The 15,134-nt window shown below is 33.2% G+C and overlaps 1 protein-coding gene across 8 annotated transcripts in view; it reads left to right on the top strand.

The window, feature by feature from the left end:
• The window catches only part of LOC125049980 (disintegrin and metalloproteinase domain-containing protein 11), a 258,309-nt gene that overhangs the window by 226,261 nt on the left and 16,914 nt on the right, over positions 1-15,134 (top strand). For all 8 annotated transcript variants that reach the window (XM_047649555.1, XM_047649554.1, XM_047649558.1 and 5 more), the window contains exons 11-16: positions 4,711-4,859; positions 6,565-6,749; positions 10,108-10,275; positions 11,117-11,421; positions 11,816-11,935; positions 12,844-13,021. In XM_047649555.1, coding sequence (XP_047505511.1) covers positions 4,711-4,859; positions 6,565-6,749; positions 10,108-10,275; positions 11,117-11,421; positions 11,816-11,935; positions 12,844-13,021 — 1,105 coding nt within the window. The remainder of the gene's footprint in view (positions 1-4,710; positions 4,860-6,564; positions 6,750-10,107; positions 10,276-11,116; positions 11,422-11,815; positions 11,936-12,843; positions 13,022-15,134) is intronic.

Below are 15,134 nucleotides of genomic sequence, written 5' to 3'. Positions count from 1 at the left end.
TTCGAATTGTATTATACTTTCTAATAGACAAGAAAATATTCTAAAATTACTTGCCCTCTGTTAAATTAATTACACAACAACAGCTCGGGTTTGACGCATTACACGTTTGAAAAGTCTTGGGCCAATTCTTTTAGCTCCTGTGTTAAATAATTTCAAGATATAAGCTACTATATTTAAGATAGATACACAATATAATCAGAATTAGTTAGCTATTTACAAACATTCAAGAATATAGCTTAAAAGCTCTGACGGTATTAAAATAGTGACTTAAATGCTCATACGAAAACTTGAATGAAACACTTTGTGAAATATTATGTACATATTCAAAATTTGAGTTTATTTTCGCCAACATTAAACTCTAACTTGGGAAGTTGTAACGTATTATAAAACCTACTTTATTTAAACCGTTTAAGTTGTTTATTTTATGAGAACTTAATGTTGAAATATTTTCGCGAAATTTTAAGAAATATCATCTTGCATTGTGTAAACTGGGTCAAAGTTGAGTGAATGGAAAATATAATTTTATACAATTATGAATTAAGTTGCTTAAATGAATTTAAACGATATAATTACCAACTAAACGCTTAACCCAGAAAACTGTTCTAATTTTACTTTTTAATATGGTAAGATTTTTAAAATTTGGATTTCCTGGAAACTCGTGCTTACATTACTTATTTTACAATCCCGTATCATACTTAATACAGATACAGCGTACCTTCATGGAATTTAACCCACGACCTACGGGATCTTGGGGCAAACAACTTCGGCACAATCCATTAAAGTAAAAAATAACAGTGTTGCTTTTTGAAACTTTCCGGTTTCATTCCCATATCCACTAAGAGTATTTTCCAATTTTTCTTTTTATTCTCTAAAGTAAATTTTCAAAAAATTGTTCTTTGTATAAAGACATATTATAGATAATATATTCACCGCTAAACATATAAATATAGCAAGCATACGACCAGAATTGTGTCTAATTCACTTTGAACCATTTTATTTAAATTCTTCTGAAACTACTGTATTAATATTTGACAACACAGTTATCTAATGGCCTGATCAAAATCTGTGAAAACTACAATAGTACCGTCAATACACAGAGGATGTCCGGTCATAATTTAGTCTGTCCACGTTGCTAGATTGCGACAAAATTCGTTCAGCCAATATTCGTTTCTGTATTCTCCATGATTTATCAGGTCTCTGTTTGAGAAATGCAATTTCTAACTTCTGTCTCTTGTTTATGTTTATGTACGTTAGCCATAGTCGTAAATTAATAATTCTATTTCTATAACGGCGCAAAGAACCTTTAGTGTATAGTGGCACATCGATCGAAGTCCAACATTCTAAAATTGATTGTTTTATGGCGATTTTTTTCCGCGCTATGGGATATCAGCCGCTCAAAAAAATAGTGGCAGTGCCCATGGCCGGAAGTATTACTTGAATTTGGGTAAACCCCTGCCCATTTGCCCGCCGCTACTGTATAAACTGTACCGTACAAACGCCAGGCAAGTAGATAATCAGCCTTCTGTGTGTTTGATCTTAGACCTGCGGGTTTTTCCACGATATTTTACTTCACCTTTAAAACAACCCATCTATGAAAATAATTAAAAAAGGGCCGAACAGATTGTGTTTAGCTTTTTGTAATTTAATATTTGCTGGCTCAAGTATTTACACGAGTACAAATGATCGCCTAATTTATAAATTCTAATTTATTTTTGCTCAGAGAAGCCACTCATATTTCAATTACAATTGGATATAGACATCTATAAATAAAAGTATTTATTAGTAAAAATAATACAAAGGTATTATTTTTATTTATCATCCCAAACAGTTAACGAATATGAATCTATAATTAAAGTAAAAATAAACACAGAAATTATTACATACCAATTTATTGAGTAGCAAAATAAAACTAATTCAAATATTCAATGATACTAGTGGTTAACCACAAAACAATTAATATTCTAACGTCGATGTCAACATTTCGATTAATTATTTGACGTTTAATATTCATTGGCGTAGGGTTGTCAACCTTTTGTACAATCGCTGAGGGCTTGTTACGGATTTATTTTATTATTATTAATTACTTAAGATGTCATGTGGAACATGGTGTATGGTTGCAGCTCCTTACAAACGTTGTGTAAAATAAAAAACTTGGCGATTAAAAAGAGTGGCGGAAAGTTTATTGCCAGTTCTTCTCTTCCGCCCTTGATTTGAGAACTGGCAGTAAATGTAAAATTAGAAGCATTTTATATATATAATTTTTTTTGACGTTCATAGGTGTACTTTGTGTTACCTATATGAATAAATGATTTTGACTTTGACTTGACTTGACTTGGATAAATACCAAATAGTTTTGTATAATTTCTTGCTCCTAAGCTATACCTGGCCAGACGCAAGTTTTGGTTGAAGAATCTTAGGCAATAGTTTTGTTAAAGCACCAACTCATTGTTCAGAAGCGCGGCATCCATAATTAAAGTAGCCATGATGATCGCCAACCTATGAAAGGAGAAGCGAGAGATCGTATATATTTCTTATGTTTAGGATTTGACGTGACGTCATTTAATAAAACCGAGCAATGAACGCGAAATGAGCCTTGCCATTAAGTGAATTAATGGCAAATTTAATCCTTCATTTCCTCAAGTATATTTTATAAATGTTATTTTGAAACATTTGTCAACATTATTTACTTATGTTGTATATTTGCGCTCCAGAGAAGTGTGAATATTTCAAACATTTACCGATGTAGATAATGGCTTAAAGAATAGTGTCTATAAGATAAAATCAACTCATTTTTTATTTACAATATTAAATATTTTTATATTAATCAAATTTTAATGTAATTACAATTATTTAAATATTTTTCTTCTCTAGGAGGTATTAATTTTTTTGGAAGTTATACTTCTTTAGGCGCGTTATGAAAAATTGATGAGAGTGAAATTTTACGATGTGCGCGCACCGTGACACAAAATTAACAGAATGAAGTTGCCCACGGAAGATGCTACGGCATTGGACATAATTTAATTTATGTTATATTTAATGTAAGAGAATAATAATAAATATTTATTTATTTAATTTTTCAAATGTAAACTGAACTTTATTGACTATAATGACTCCTTTTTCAGTCTTTGATTATTTAATTGTAATCAATTACTTGCTTGCAATCAAAAACTATTTTTAATAATGCCAAAGAAGTTTAACTTCTTACGCGCGTACATAAGTACACGCACGTTTTTTTTTATAAATACAAATATATAGGTATACATTATTTCTTTTATTTTAAATTTACCACGTGGAAACCTTAATAAATCATCATATCAACTTATCCAATTTCAACAATACCACATTCTTTTTTGAAGTCAGTTAAAACATTTCAGAGTACAAGAATATAAATTGAAAGTTCCGAAAACGCAACGAGGTAGAAGCAAGCTGCAAAATCTTTAGTGTTTGTATTTCTTAGGAGCACTAAATAGCTAACTCGGCGAATATTCGCTATAAGTGAGCTTTTGTCGAGTACAGTGCGCCATTGTTGAGAACTGTGCACTGCCCACTCTTTTCAATGCTTTGCAGTTTGGCAATGTTTTCTGGAATATTTTCCGGTGAATACTTATGAAATATAATAATACTACCCTTTAAAGAAAACACTTTTTTTACAGTTATTTATTATTATAAATTTACAATTATTTTAAATTTTTCCGACGTTTCGCGTGCTTTACAGCGTGCGTGGCCACGGTGACTGAAGACAAATGGTGTTAAATGTCAAAAAGTATCTCAGCTGTAGAAAAAGCTGTTTGAAAGCTGATGTAGGGTTTTGGAAATGGCACAATGTTAAAAATATGTAAAATTATAAACAACATACAAAAGAAATCAGTGGCGCTACAACCTCTTTAGGTCTTGGCCTCAGATTTCTGAATCTGTTTCATCATCATTTTTAAATCTAATAGGCAAGTGATCAGCCTGACACACGCCGTCGACTTTTTGGGTCTTAGACATGTCGGTTTCCTCACGATGTTTTCCTTCACCGTTCGAGCAAATGTTAAATGCGCACATAGAAAGAAAATCCATTGGTGCACAGCCGAGGATCGAACCTACGACCTCAGGTATGAGAGTCGCACGCTAAAGTCACTAGGCCAACACTACTCGTAAATATAAACAACATATACTCCTAAATATGAATTTAGCATAATAAAAGAATCCTTTTCACCCGATGTTTCAAAACAAATAAGATATATGAATTGTAGAAGGTTCTATAATAAAATATGAGACGCCTACCATTCAATCTACAAAGGCCTACATTTTGTATTAAATCAGTGAAGCACGTCGTGGGGTCTTATATGAAGCAATATCACGAGAAACATGGAGATACGTCAGAACACACTCAACCCTATGAATAGCTAACAAACGTCACTGCCTGTCAGTTGAACAGCCTATTTTTTGTTAGTATGAGACAGCCTTAATGTGTCGTATACTTGGATGGATTGGGGTTAAAAAGGTTTCCTACACAAATAGTTTTTATATACACGGGTTTTTTATTTTTCCACAAAATAAATCAACAGATATTTATAATATAAGGAAATGCTTGTTTGTGTGAGATTAATGCCTGTTAAAGGTCAGTTACTAATATACAGTTAATTAAATTGTATATAAGTGTAACTTTCACTATCCTAAAAACTATAATGTAACTGAATGTGACATATATTGTTCTATTTACAGCGGACAAATGTTTCCTGGAGGCGAATCGGGCATATCAGTGCCCGATACAATGTGCACACCGAAATCTGTCGGCATATCCGTGGACTACAACACTTATGAACCCCATATCTTGGCAGCTACCATGGCCCACATGATTGGTCATAATATAGGTAAGCTTACTTGAAATCTATAAAATGTATGTGTAGTTCCCACGAGAATGTAAGTGCGTGCTCCTGTTTCACCATGCCTACTTCTGATAGAGGAAAAAAAATAAAAAACAAATCTTTGTTTTTTATATTTTTTCGTTTATATACTTTTTTATTACTTAATTACTTCAATTTACTTGGAACATGCTGTAATAGCTCAAAAGTATTTTATATGTATCTTTATTGATGCTCATAAAAAAGTATTGATCTTCAGTAAGTCTAGCTGGCAATGAAAATCCATATTCAATAAATAAAAAGCTGACAGTTATTTTTTTAATTCTGACAGATCTTAATGTTGCGGTAAAGAGTTAATCAGTTTAACACTAAATGAATTTATTAGTGGCATTGTCAATTAATTATTTTTGATGGAAAGGTTTCTGTTTTTTTGTATCTAAGTTTAAAATAAATAAATGTTCTAAAAATATCAAAAATACCAAAGTTTTATCAGTTTCAATAGTATTGGTATATCTTGTATCAGTCATAATTTAATTACAAAAATATCATTCAGAATATTTTAATCTCAAATAAAATTGAAAGCGTACATATAATTTCAAAATACAGATAACATAATTTGATTAAAACTTTATATTGACAAAGCAAATTAGGTTATTTATGATGTCGACTTATCACAGATACGGCAATGAATACCAAATTTAATGTTTATTGGCCTTAATAGTTATCCGAATCAAATCAAAGGCTTGAAATAGATCGACCTTTATTCAATATCATGATTATTGAAAATTATATCGCAATTGGTTTATATATAGTTACTAAGTATTTAACTCGTGATATGATAATAATAATTATAATAACAATAGACCTCAGTTTATTAATAAGAGTCGGTACTAATGCTATGTTTATTTAAATATATAAAGAGAAAATATGTATGTAACGAATAAAATTAATAATTATTTCTGCTGCTACGTGTCAACCCTAACTCTACGCAATTAAAGACATACATGTTATCTTTCACTTTATTGAAAGATACTAAAACCAGTGGCGCTACAACCTTTTTAGGTCTGAGCCTCAGATTTCTGTATCTGTTCGTGATCATTTGTTTCATATAGGCACAAATCGTCGATATTTTTTAAAGGAACGACAGTCTGCTCACGATGTTTTTTGACGAACGATACATAAATATTTAATATCAATAAAAGCCTTTTAATTCAGATACTTTTGCATTTAAACACGTTTCTATTTCAATTTTCTTTTGGTTATGTGTGAACCGTTTTTTGGCAAAGGCTTCCTCCAAAACCCGCCATTCCTTTCTGCACTGATCCATGTACCACCTGCTGTTTCTTTAATTTACGCAAATATATAATAGTAATGAAAGATGATTGGTGTACAGTCGGGGTTTGAACCTACTACCTTAGGTATGAGAGTCACATGCTGAATTAGGCCAACACTGCTAATAAAGATACTACGCATTTGAAACCATACCAAATGCGGTGTCAGTTCAAGCTGCAAAGTACAACAACAAAAGCTTTTTTCTAGAATAATGAAAGAGGAACTAAAATGGTTTTATTACATTCATATTACTTGAAAAAATAACATGCAAACACTCGCATACCTGTATATACAAGGAGACACAGCAATAGATAGTGAAATTCGTAGTTACACATTTATATCTGATTATTAGAAATACGATTTTTTCCGTACTTTTTATTAGGTATGGGTCACGACGATGGCCGAGAACAATGTTTCTGCCGGGACTGGCATGGATGCATCATGTCTCAATCTATAGTTGGTCTGGAGAATGTCCAGCCATACAAATTCTCAGACTGCTCCAGGAACGACTACATGAACGAACTTAGGATTGGCCAAGGGCTGTGTCTACTTAACAAACCAAATGAGGTATGTATATTTAATTGGCTTAGAGTAATAGGCTGGAAAATTGGAAAAGCTTACGGCTTTAACATGGCAAAATTTTAAGCAACATAATGTTTAAAGAACTTTTCATTATTAAACATGTATTTTTTGAAGTTATACTTCTTTTGGCGCGTTATGGAAAAATTATGAGAGTAAATTTTTACGATGCGCGCGCACACCGTCACAAGTAACCGACACCCGCACGCCGTCAAAAAAAACCGACACCCTGAATATTTGTTAAAACGTCGGTAAAAATGTCTAGGCCGCTAGTTGTATTGTCTGTCATGACGTAGTGTTTTTCAGAGTCGTGTTTATTTAAAACTAAATTAATGATTTATATACGAGAAAACCCGTTCCAATGTGATAAAAAACATATTGTTCATAAAATATCATAATTAGTACAAATTATATCGTTTCGATTGGAAGTGACCATTAAAATTGACAAGAAAAATGCAATTCGAAGAGGGAAACGTCCCTCTAAAGAGCTCGAAGAAAATTATTACGCCAAAGAAGTATTACTTCTAAAGCGTTCACATAAGTACACACACATTTTTTTACATGAGAAACTTATACGAACGAGATAAACGTCGCCATCCTAATTTTAGTCTACTAAGCTCATTCTAATATGTATCAATGCCCTTTTGAATTGGTTAAACAATAACGTATAATAATAGGAATATTATTAATAAAACTAATTTTAAACGGTAATTTATTAATTGCACACCCTCATACGTAATAGTCTTCTTCAAATAATTTGTACGCGGCTTCGGCAGATTAGCAAACTCGCTCGACGAGTATTGTATGCAGTAGTGTGCATGATTTTTTAATGATAAGCTACTATGGAGAGAGTTATTTTAAATGAAATCTTTAATAACAAAATGTTATCTTCAACTTGTTAATATGTACTCATACTGTCCTTCTTGCGAAATTGATACATGTTTTAGGACTTATAAATAAATAATTATGCGTAAAATCATCAATCCGTATTGGAATACATACACCCCGAAAAATCGTTTTTGATAAAGAAAGTATTCAACAAAGCTATTTCAAACACAGTTATTAGTAAATTGAATCAATTTAAATTAGATACATGCACGCAGCATTGAATGCATCGACAATCAGTCACAACTCAAGTATCGAAGTCATCCAACGATGCTGCATTTAAGTGAAGCCGGCTTTAGAGTAATTAAGTTAGTTGCGTGTTTCGTAGCACCTGAAAACTTCGGCCGAGCAATTTACACTTAGACTCATTAACAATTATTAGCTGGAATTCGGGACACCTCGAAGTTGGAATATCGCGAACTTTCCACTCTTTCGCACGCCCTTAACGCTGGCTTAATTCAAATTTTCTACGTAGAAAATTAATCAGTACGAGCGTATTGTTTGTCGGCAGGCTCTTACAAGGCTCGCTCTTAATAAAAGTTATGGTAATGCCAGCTGGCCGCGTTCAGAATTATCTCTTCGTTTGCGAATATATAATAACAGGAGCGTCGGTCCGGAGTTTATTGGAATAAATTTACATATTACGGAATGATAATGCGAGCCACCACTCCGCTTCGATTTTACGTTTACATATTTATCGATGGATGATTGGGGCTGAGTTTTATTTCTATTGTATTCCCTACTTGAACTCGCAACTGTCAGCGATATTTTTTGCTCAGTAGTGTTGATGCAAATATCTTTTATTCACTGAACTAGTTTTGCTAAAATTTTTGTTCATATTTCGAGCCACAATTCAATTTATCGTTGAAATTTATTTCAGAAATTGTCGTGTCTTTATTCTATAGGGAGTTACTCACTTCTTTTCATATTACGATAGAAATTAATCTTATTTTAGATTATAGGTTATGGATCTTTTATCTCTATTTGATCTCAAAGAAGTTGCTTTTTTAATACCAGAGACAGGCAGTTAACAAAACACAAATAACAGGAACACAATAGAGATTGTATTAAAAAATATAAATTACATTTATTAAAATGCAAGTGGGTAGTAACTCATGTAGAAAGGCAATTTGACAAAATGAGAAAGAAGCAGCAGACTAACAGCTCCATTATATCATGAATAGTAAGTGAATATTTACAATATATTTAATTCAAACTTTATAGGTAACTTAAATAATGCTCAGTGCGACAACAGTAAAATTTTCAAAATATCTTCAAATTTAGATATGTTTCATGGTATTTTTAAAGGCGCGACATATATCGTATATCAGTTTGGGTGTGGCAGAGAAAAAAAATATAGTAGAATAAATGCCGTGTTAATCTGAGTTCAGTAATATGTTTAGTGTAACATAGCGTAAAGGATAAGTAATAGTGATAAGTCAGGACCCTTGCAAGTGGAGGTCCTTCGTCTCTTTCAGTCAAAAAAATCTGGCCAAAAAATAATCGATGCTAACACTCAAATAGCAAAATCTTATTCCCCATCTATCTCTGTTGCTAACGACTTCAGTGTTTTTCAAACAGTTCATTAACGAAAAGACCAAAGATAAATATCTCATTTAAATGTCAGCCGAAGGGTGATTTGCAAATGACGAGAGTATTTTTAGAACAAAGCTTGGAGGTAGTTAAATTTTAATGGAATTAATCTTAAGCCTCATTAGTAGAAAGATGGGAGTCAAAATCCGCAACCAAATTAGCTCATTAGAGTTGCGAATGAAAAGCATAGGTATACGCTGTAATCTCACGAAAAGGTAATTAAGAAAAGCTAAGTACATTCAATCTGAATCAGCTTTGATATCATTCTACTTGATTTTATTTATTTATAAGTAATCTAACAGATAACATATTATATGCATATTATAAAAGAAAACTCAGATTACATTGATAAACAACATATATGCAACAGCATAAGTACATTAATAGATAAAAAAACTGAAATTTAACCTTAAACAAACGACAACTTAATATTTAAAAGAAAAAACTAAATTGTTACTACTGCTAAATAAAGTCAAAGTCTTCCCGCTTCTTAAAATATAACCTCGGAACCTCTTTGCCAAGGAAAATATCAATATCTTCATAATTCGTGTCATGGTTAGCTAAAACCCGTATAGAGTTCGTACGAGGCACATGAAACAATTGTAAATATCTTGTCGCATACAGGGAAGGGACCGATCCGCCGACATTCCAATGAGTCTAAATTAAAATATTTGCAAGAATGTGCGTAGCTATCAAAATATTGGTACTACTTTGATATAATATTACAAACTTCTAAAACTTGAATTAAATCTCCTTTATGAAGTTAATAAACAGCGCTTCGAAGATGTTCACGTGAAAAACGTTTTGGTATGGAGTCTAATAGATACATACATATTACATAAACTATATTTATACATTCTACCGCTAGTTGGTTGTACATCGTCAATGCGGCAACGGTCGTCTGGATGAAGGGGAAGATTGCGACTGCGGAACCATCGCCGAGTGCCAGAACACGAACCCATGCTGTGACCCCTTCACCTGCCGCCTTACAAAGGAATCCCAGTGTGCTTCTGGCGAGTGCTGCGATAAGTGTCAGGTAAAGCAACACTATTTTCTAATAGTTAACTATTCTATAGATAAATATTCAGTGTTGGTTTCGTGGCTTCAGGGTGGACTTGATTGTGAAGCCAATGGATTTTTTATTATATTAGCATTTATCACTCGCTCGTACAGTGAAGAAAAATATCGTGAGAAAACTGGACCCAGAAAGCCAACACCAAGGGTGTAGCGCCACTGGTTGTGTTTAAAGATAATTCATTAGGTAATCGATTAAATTAATAGTTTCTAAAAAAGGTAAATCAAAGGTAACAAAGTCAAAATTATACATTGGTTTGAAACGTATTTATAATAAGCACAATCGTTGTTATAAGCTTTGATGTCCGTGACTGACGATGCTTTACTGAAGACTCATTTCTGCATTTATTTCAATTATTAGTATTAGGGATTAGATTTGTCTATTTTGATGCTTTTGAGTGGCATGGGAACACATATCGGTGATATATCCCACGAGAATGTAAGTGCGTGCTCCTATTTCACCATGCCTCCTGCTGATAGAGGACAAAACTTTGATTTTAATTTATTTTATTATTATTAATTAACATGTCATAGTCATGTGGAACAAATTGGGTGTAATTGTTACAGCTTCTTACGAACGTTGTGTAAAACAAAAAACTTGCCAATTAAAAAGAGTGGCGAAGAGTTTATTGCCAGTTCTTCTCTTCTGGTGCCCTTGATTTGAGAACTGGCAGTAAATGTAAAATTAGAAGCATTTAATGTATATTTCTTTTTTGACGTTCATAAGTGTACATTGTGTTACCTACATGAATAAATGATTTTTGACTTTTTAAAATATATAACACAAAGAACGTTATCCGCAGCTAAAACCCCGAGGCATTGTATGTCGGGACTCCACCAACGAATGTGATCTAGAAGAGACCTGCACTGGCTTATCTGGTGCCTGCCCAATTGATTCATACAAAAAGAACGGCGAGGCATGTGAAGCTGGCAAGGGGTATTGTTTCGCGGGACAGTGTCCCACTCTCTCCCTGCAGTGTGAGAAGATCTGGGGACCTGGGACCATCGGGGCTGACAAGCAATGTTTCGAGCAATTCAATTCGAAAGGCGCAGTGACTGGACACTGCGGGAAAGACAGTGGTGGAAATTATATCAAATGTGACATGGAGTAAGTCAAACAAAATTGTTAATCTCAAGAATATATTAAGAATATTTGTGCTGTATTACTTTATTTCTAAATATGAATTGCATTATATGACAATTTACATTTATTTTGGTAAATAATTGATTAATATATCGAACGTTATATTAAATCTTCGCTAAAATCACTTTTAATTTTGCTTTTTACTCATAAATGCTGCTTCGTCAAAACTTAGGAAAAGGACAAATAAACGTTTAATTGAAATATTATCGATTTCCATTTATATTTCCAAAATTGTAATTGTTTGTTAGTCTTAAACTTGCACAGTCTGGCAACAACACGTTTTGTATTGTACGAAAATTGTTGGTAGTATAACCAAACGCAAAGAAATCGTATTATTTGAGCTACTAAAATGTTTCAGAAACGTTCGATGCGGTTCACTTCAATGTCAATTGGGAAATAGATACCCAATAGTGCCCGGGATGGACGAATACTACACAAGGACAGTTATCACAATCAAAGGAAATGAATATGACTGCAAGTAAGTGTAGGAATTTCAATACAACTTTAATTAGGCAATTCATTCACGATCTCCGCCATTAAGTTGTGGAATACGCTGCCCGACTCCGTACGATTGGCTACCTCTCTGTCATCTTTTAAAACTCTTCTGTATAATCATTTCTTAACCTTATCCTATCCTGATCAATCGTGACTTGTATAAATCTTATGTTTCCTTTTACATCACTATTTGCTGTCCATGTATTTGTAAGATTAGCTTTTAAGTTTTTAGTCTGTTGTTAATATTTTTTTTTTGTATTACTTTAGATTAAGGTACTATGTATAATGTATATATATATGTATATATATATTTTTTTTATATAACATTTGTTTCTGCACTTCTCGCACGAATCATGTTTCTTTTTTTTAGTTTTTTCTTTAACTAGGGTTGCCTGGAAGAGATCGCTTATTAGCGATAAGGCCGCCCGTTGCATCCCTTATAATTTTTTTTTTTTGTATTGTGTTTGATTTATTGTTTTTTTGCAACGAAGTGTTAATAAATAATAAAATAAATAAAAATAAATAGTCAATATCGTATTACTTCAAATAACAGAAACAATATTTGGAGGAGTATAAAATATAAAAAAGTTACTCAAGAAAAATGTAACTAAAATAAGAACAAGTACACTCGTTTTAAATTATCAAGCAGTCTCTTTTCATCACTGCGTTAACACAATTTGACAGAAAGAGATAAGAGTACTTAAGTTAAGTCGTCAATTCGTTAGATTTAGTTCTTATGAATAAGGGGATGTATTCGTATAAATAATATGTCTGCTACATGTTTTGTACTGAATATAACTTTCGGCTGGCAAAATTTATATACCATGATCTTAATTAGATGTAAATAAAAATCAATTTTAACGTATAACCACTACGTTATTTACCTTTCAGGGCAACTACAGGTCTACTAGAACACGAGGAAGTGGGTCCACTAGGGCTGGTACGGGACGGCACACCTTGTGGAGACAATCTGATCTGCGTCAACCAAACCTGCACTTCCATCTTCCCCTTCATCGATCACACCAAGTGTCCTACGGATCACAACAACCACGAGTGCTCTGGAAGAGGGGTAAGTCACTTTCGATCAATATGTCAATTTTTATCTTGAGGCAAAATTTGGGAGACACTGTCATGTCAACTTGACATTGACGTACAACTTTTATTCACTTATTTATAATAAATATATATATTGTTTCTACGGTAAGTAAATACACCAATCATTTAACCACTGAGCCATATAGGCACTTTGAGATAATGTTTTGAATAACACAAAACATATTTTACAATTATATTTTATATTTTTAACACAAACCTACCATTACATTTTACTTTAATTCAACTACCTTGTAAACAGGCATCTATATAACAAATCCAATTGATTTTTGTGCATTATTTATAATATATAGTCCTTAAATTCTTGGGACGATGGTTGAAAAAGCATGGAGTGCTTATTTTCCTTGGAAGAGTCCCACGTTAACAAATAAGCTACTAGACACTCCCAACTTGACAGTACTTGACAATTTAAAGTTTTAACAAGTTGTACCTGTTAAACGGAATTATTTAAACCCAGAGGTGAAATTATAATTTAATAACATTAAATCGACAACCCGAATCCGGTTCGGACATCGTTAATTATAACTTGTCCAATGGTATACTCGGTGACTGCTCCAATTTAAAGTCTAACTGCAATTGTTCAACTCATTGTTATGTGAGATATTTTAGCATGTCGCAATTTAGATTTGGTATTTCCAAAGGCCGGCAACGCATCCACTAAAATTAGTGTTCATGGACTGTGGCGACTGCCTTTTTTGGGCGTCACGTAGGCACGTTTGCTGTATGCTCTAAATAAATAAAAAATAAAAATAGCCTTTATTCGAGTACACTATAACTACAGTAGGTCCATGTCTTTTAAGTTTCTCACTAGTACTCGACCTACGACGGAGTGAAGGTCTCCTCCAGATTCTTCCATTTGTCCTTATTTGTTGCGACAATTTTCCAGTTTTTTCCCGCTATCCCTTTTATATCATCTTCCCAAGTTTTTGGTGGGCATCCTCTCTTTCTTCTTCCCACTGGGCCCTTCCAAGTAAGGGTCTTTTTGACCCATCTGCCATCACAAATGCGAAGAATGTGACCGGCCCATTTCTATTTTAGCCTTTTTGTATATGTTTTAACGTCTTTTATTTATGTACGGCTTCGTATCAGCTCGTTTTATACTTGGTATTTTAGTGTCAATTGAATGAAATAAAATTATTAAAATAAAAATAGCTACAATATCCACTACATAACATGACACATAACTATACTACCTCTACGGCGTAAGGCCTCCTCCAAATTCTTCCGCTAGTCTCTATTCATCGCGACAATTTTCCAACTCTGCCCCGCTATCCCTTTTATTCCATCTTCCCAAGTTTCTGAATAAATAAAAGAATAATTTAAATTATTTGAAATGTATTTTTTCTATATTCTTAGATGCAATCATTGAAAAAAATATTGATTTTTATGAGGGGCACATTTTCATATATACATTCACCACGAAGAACATTATAGTCCACATTGAGTTTTTCCACATATTAAAAAACCCTCAAAAGCAAGCACCATCTAAAAATGTAACAGATATTCATACACTTTCAATATTCTACTCGCAAATATAAACAATAATTTAACGTTTAATTGTAAGTTCACCGTCCGTATCTCGGTAATTAGCACCTCGTACTGAATTAGGAAAACGGCTCGCTAAACTTTCCCCCGGGTTACGTTCAATACACTATTGTTTAGGTTTTGGCGTACGATAACTCATCTCAATTGTCCAACGCTAAGTGGAAACTACCCAATACCCAATTTTGGCTATCGTTAATTTGATATGGATAACAAAAGATTCTAAAGACGTTCGTTAACTCCGTTCTGGACTTAATATAGAAACGGGCAGGGACTCACCTGATGTTAAGTGATACCACCGCCCATGGACACTCTCGATGCCAGAGGGCTTGCGTTGCCGGCCTTTTAAGACTTGGTACGTTGTTTTCTTGAAGGAACCAAAGTCGTATTGGTTCGGAAATACTTCAGTGGGCAGCTGATTCCACAAAACTGCATTAAAAAACGCTCTGTTGTGGAACGACGGACGTCGAAGTGATAATGGAATTTCTTGCTCTGCCTGGACGTCCGATGATGAAACTCAGCTGCGG

The sequence above is a fragment of the Pieris napi genome, chromosome 5, assembly GCF_905475465.1.
Source record: "Pieris napi chromosome 5, ilPieNapi1.2, whole genome shotgun sequence".
In the NCBI taxonomy this organism is placed as follows: Eukaryota; Metazoa; Arthropoda; class Insecta; order Lepidoptera; family Pieridae; genus Pieris; species Pieris napi.
This window is presented reverse-complemented; position numbering and strand designations above follow the sequence as displayed.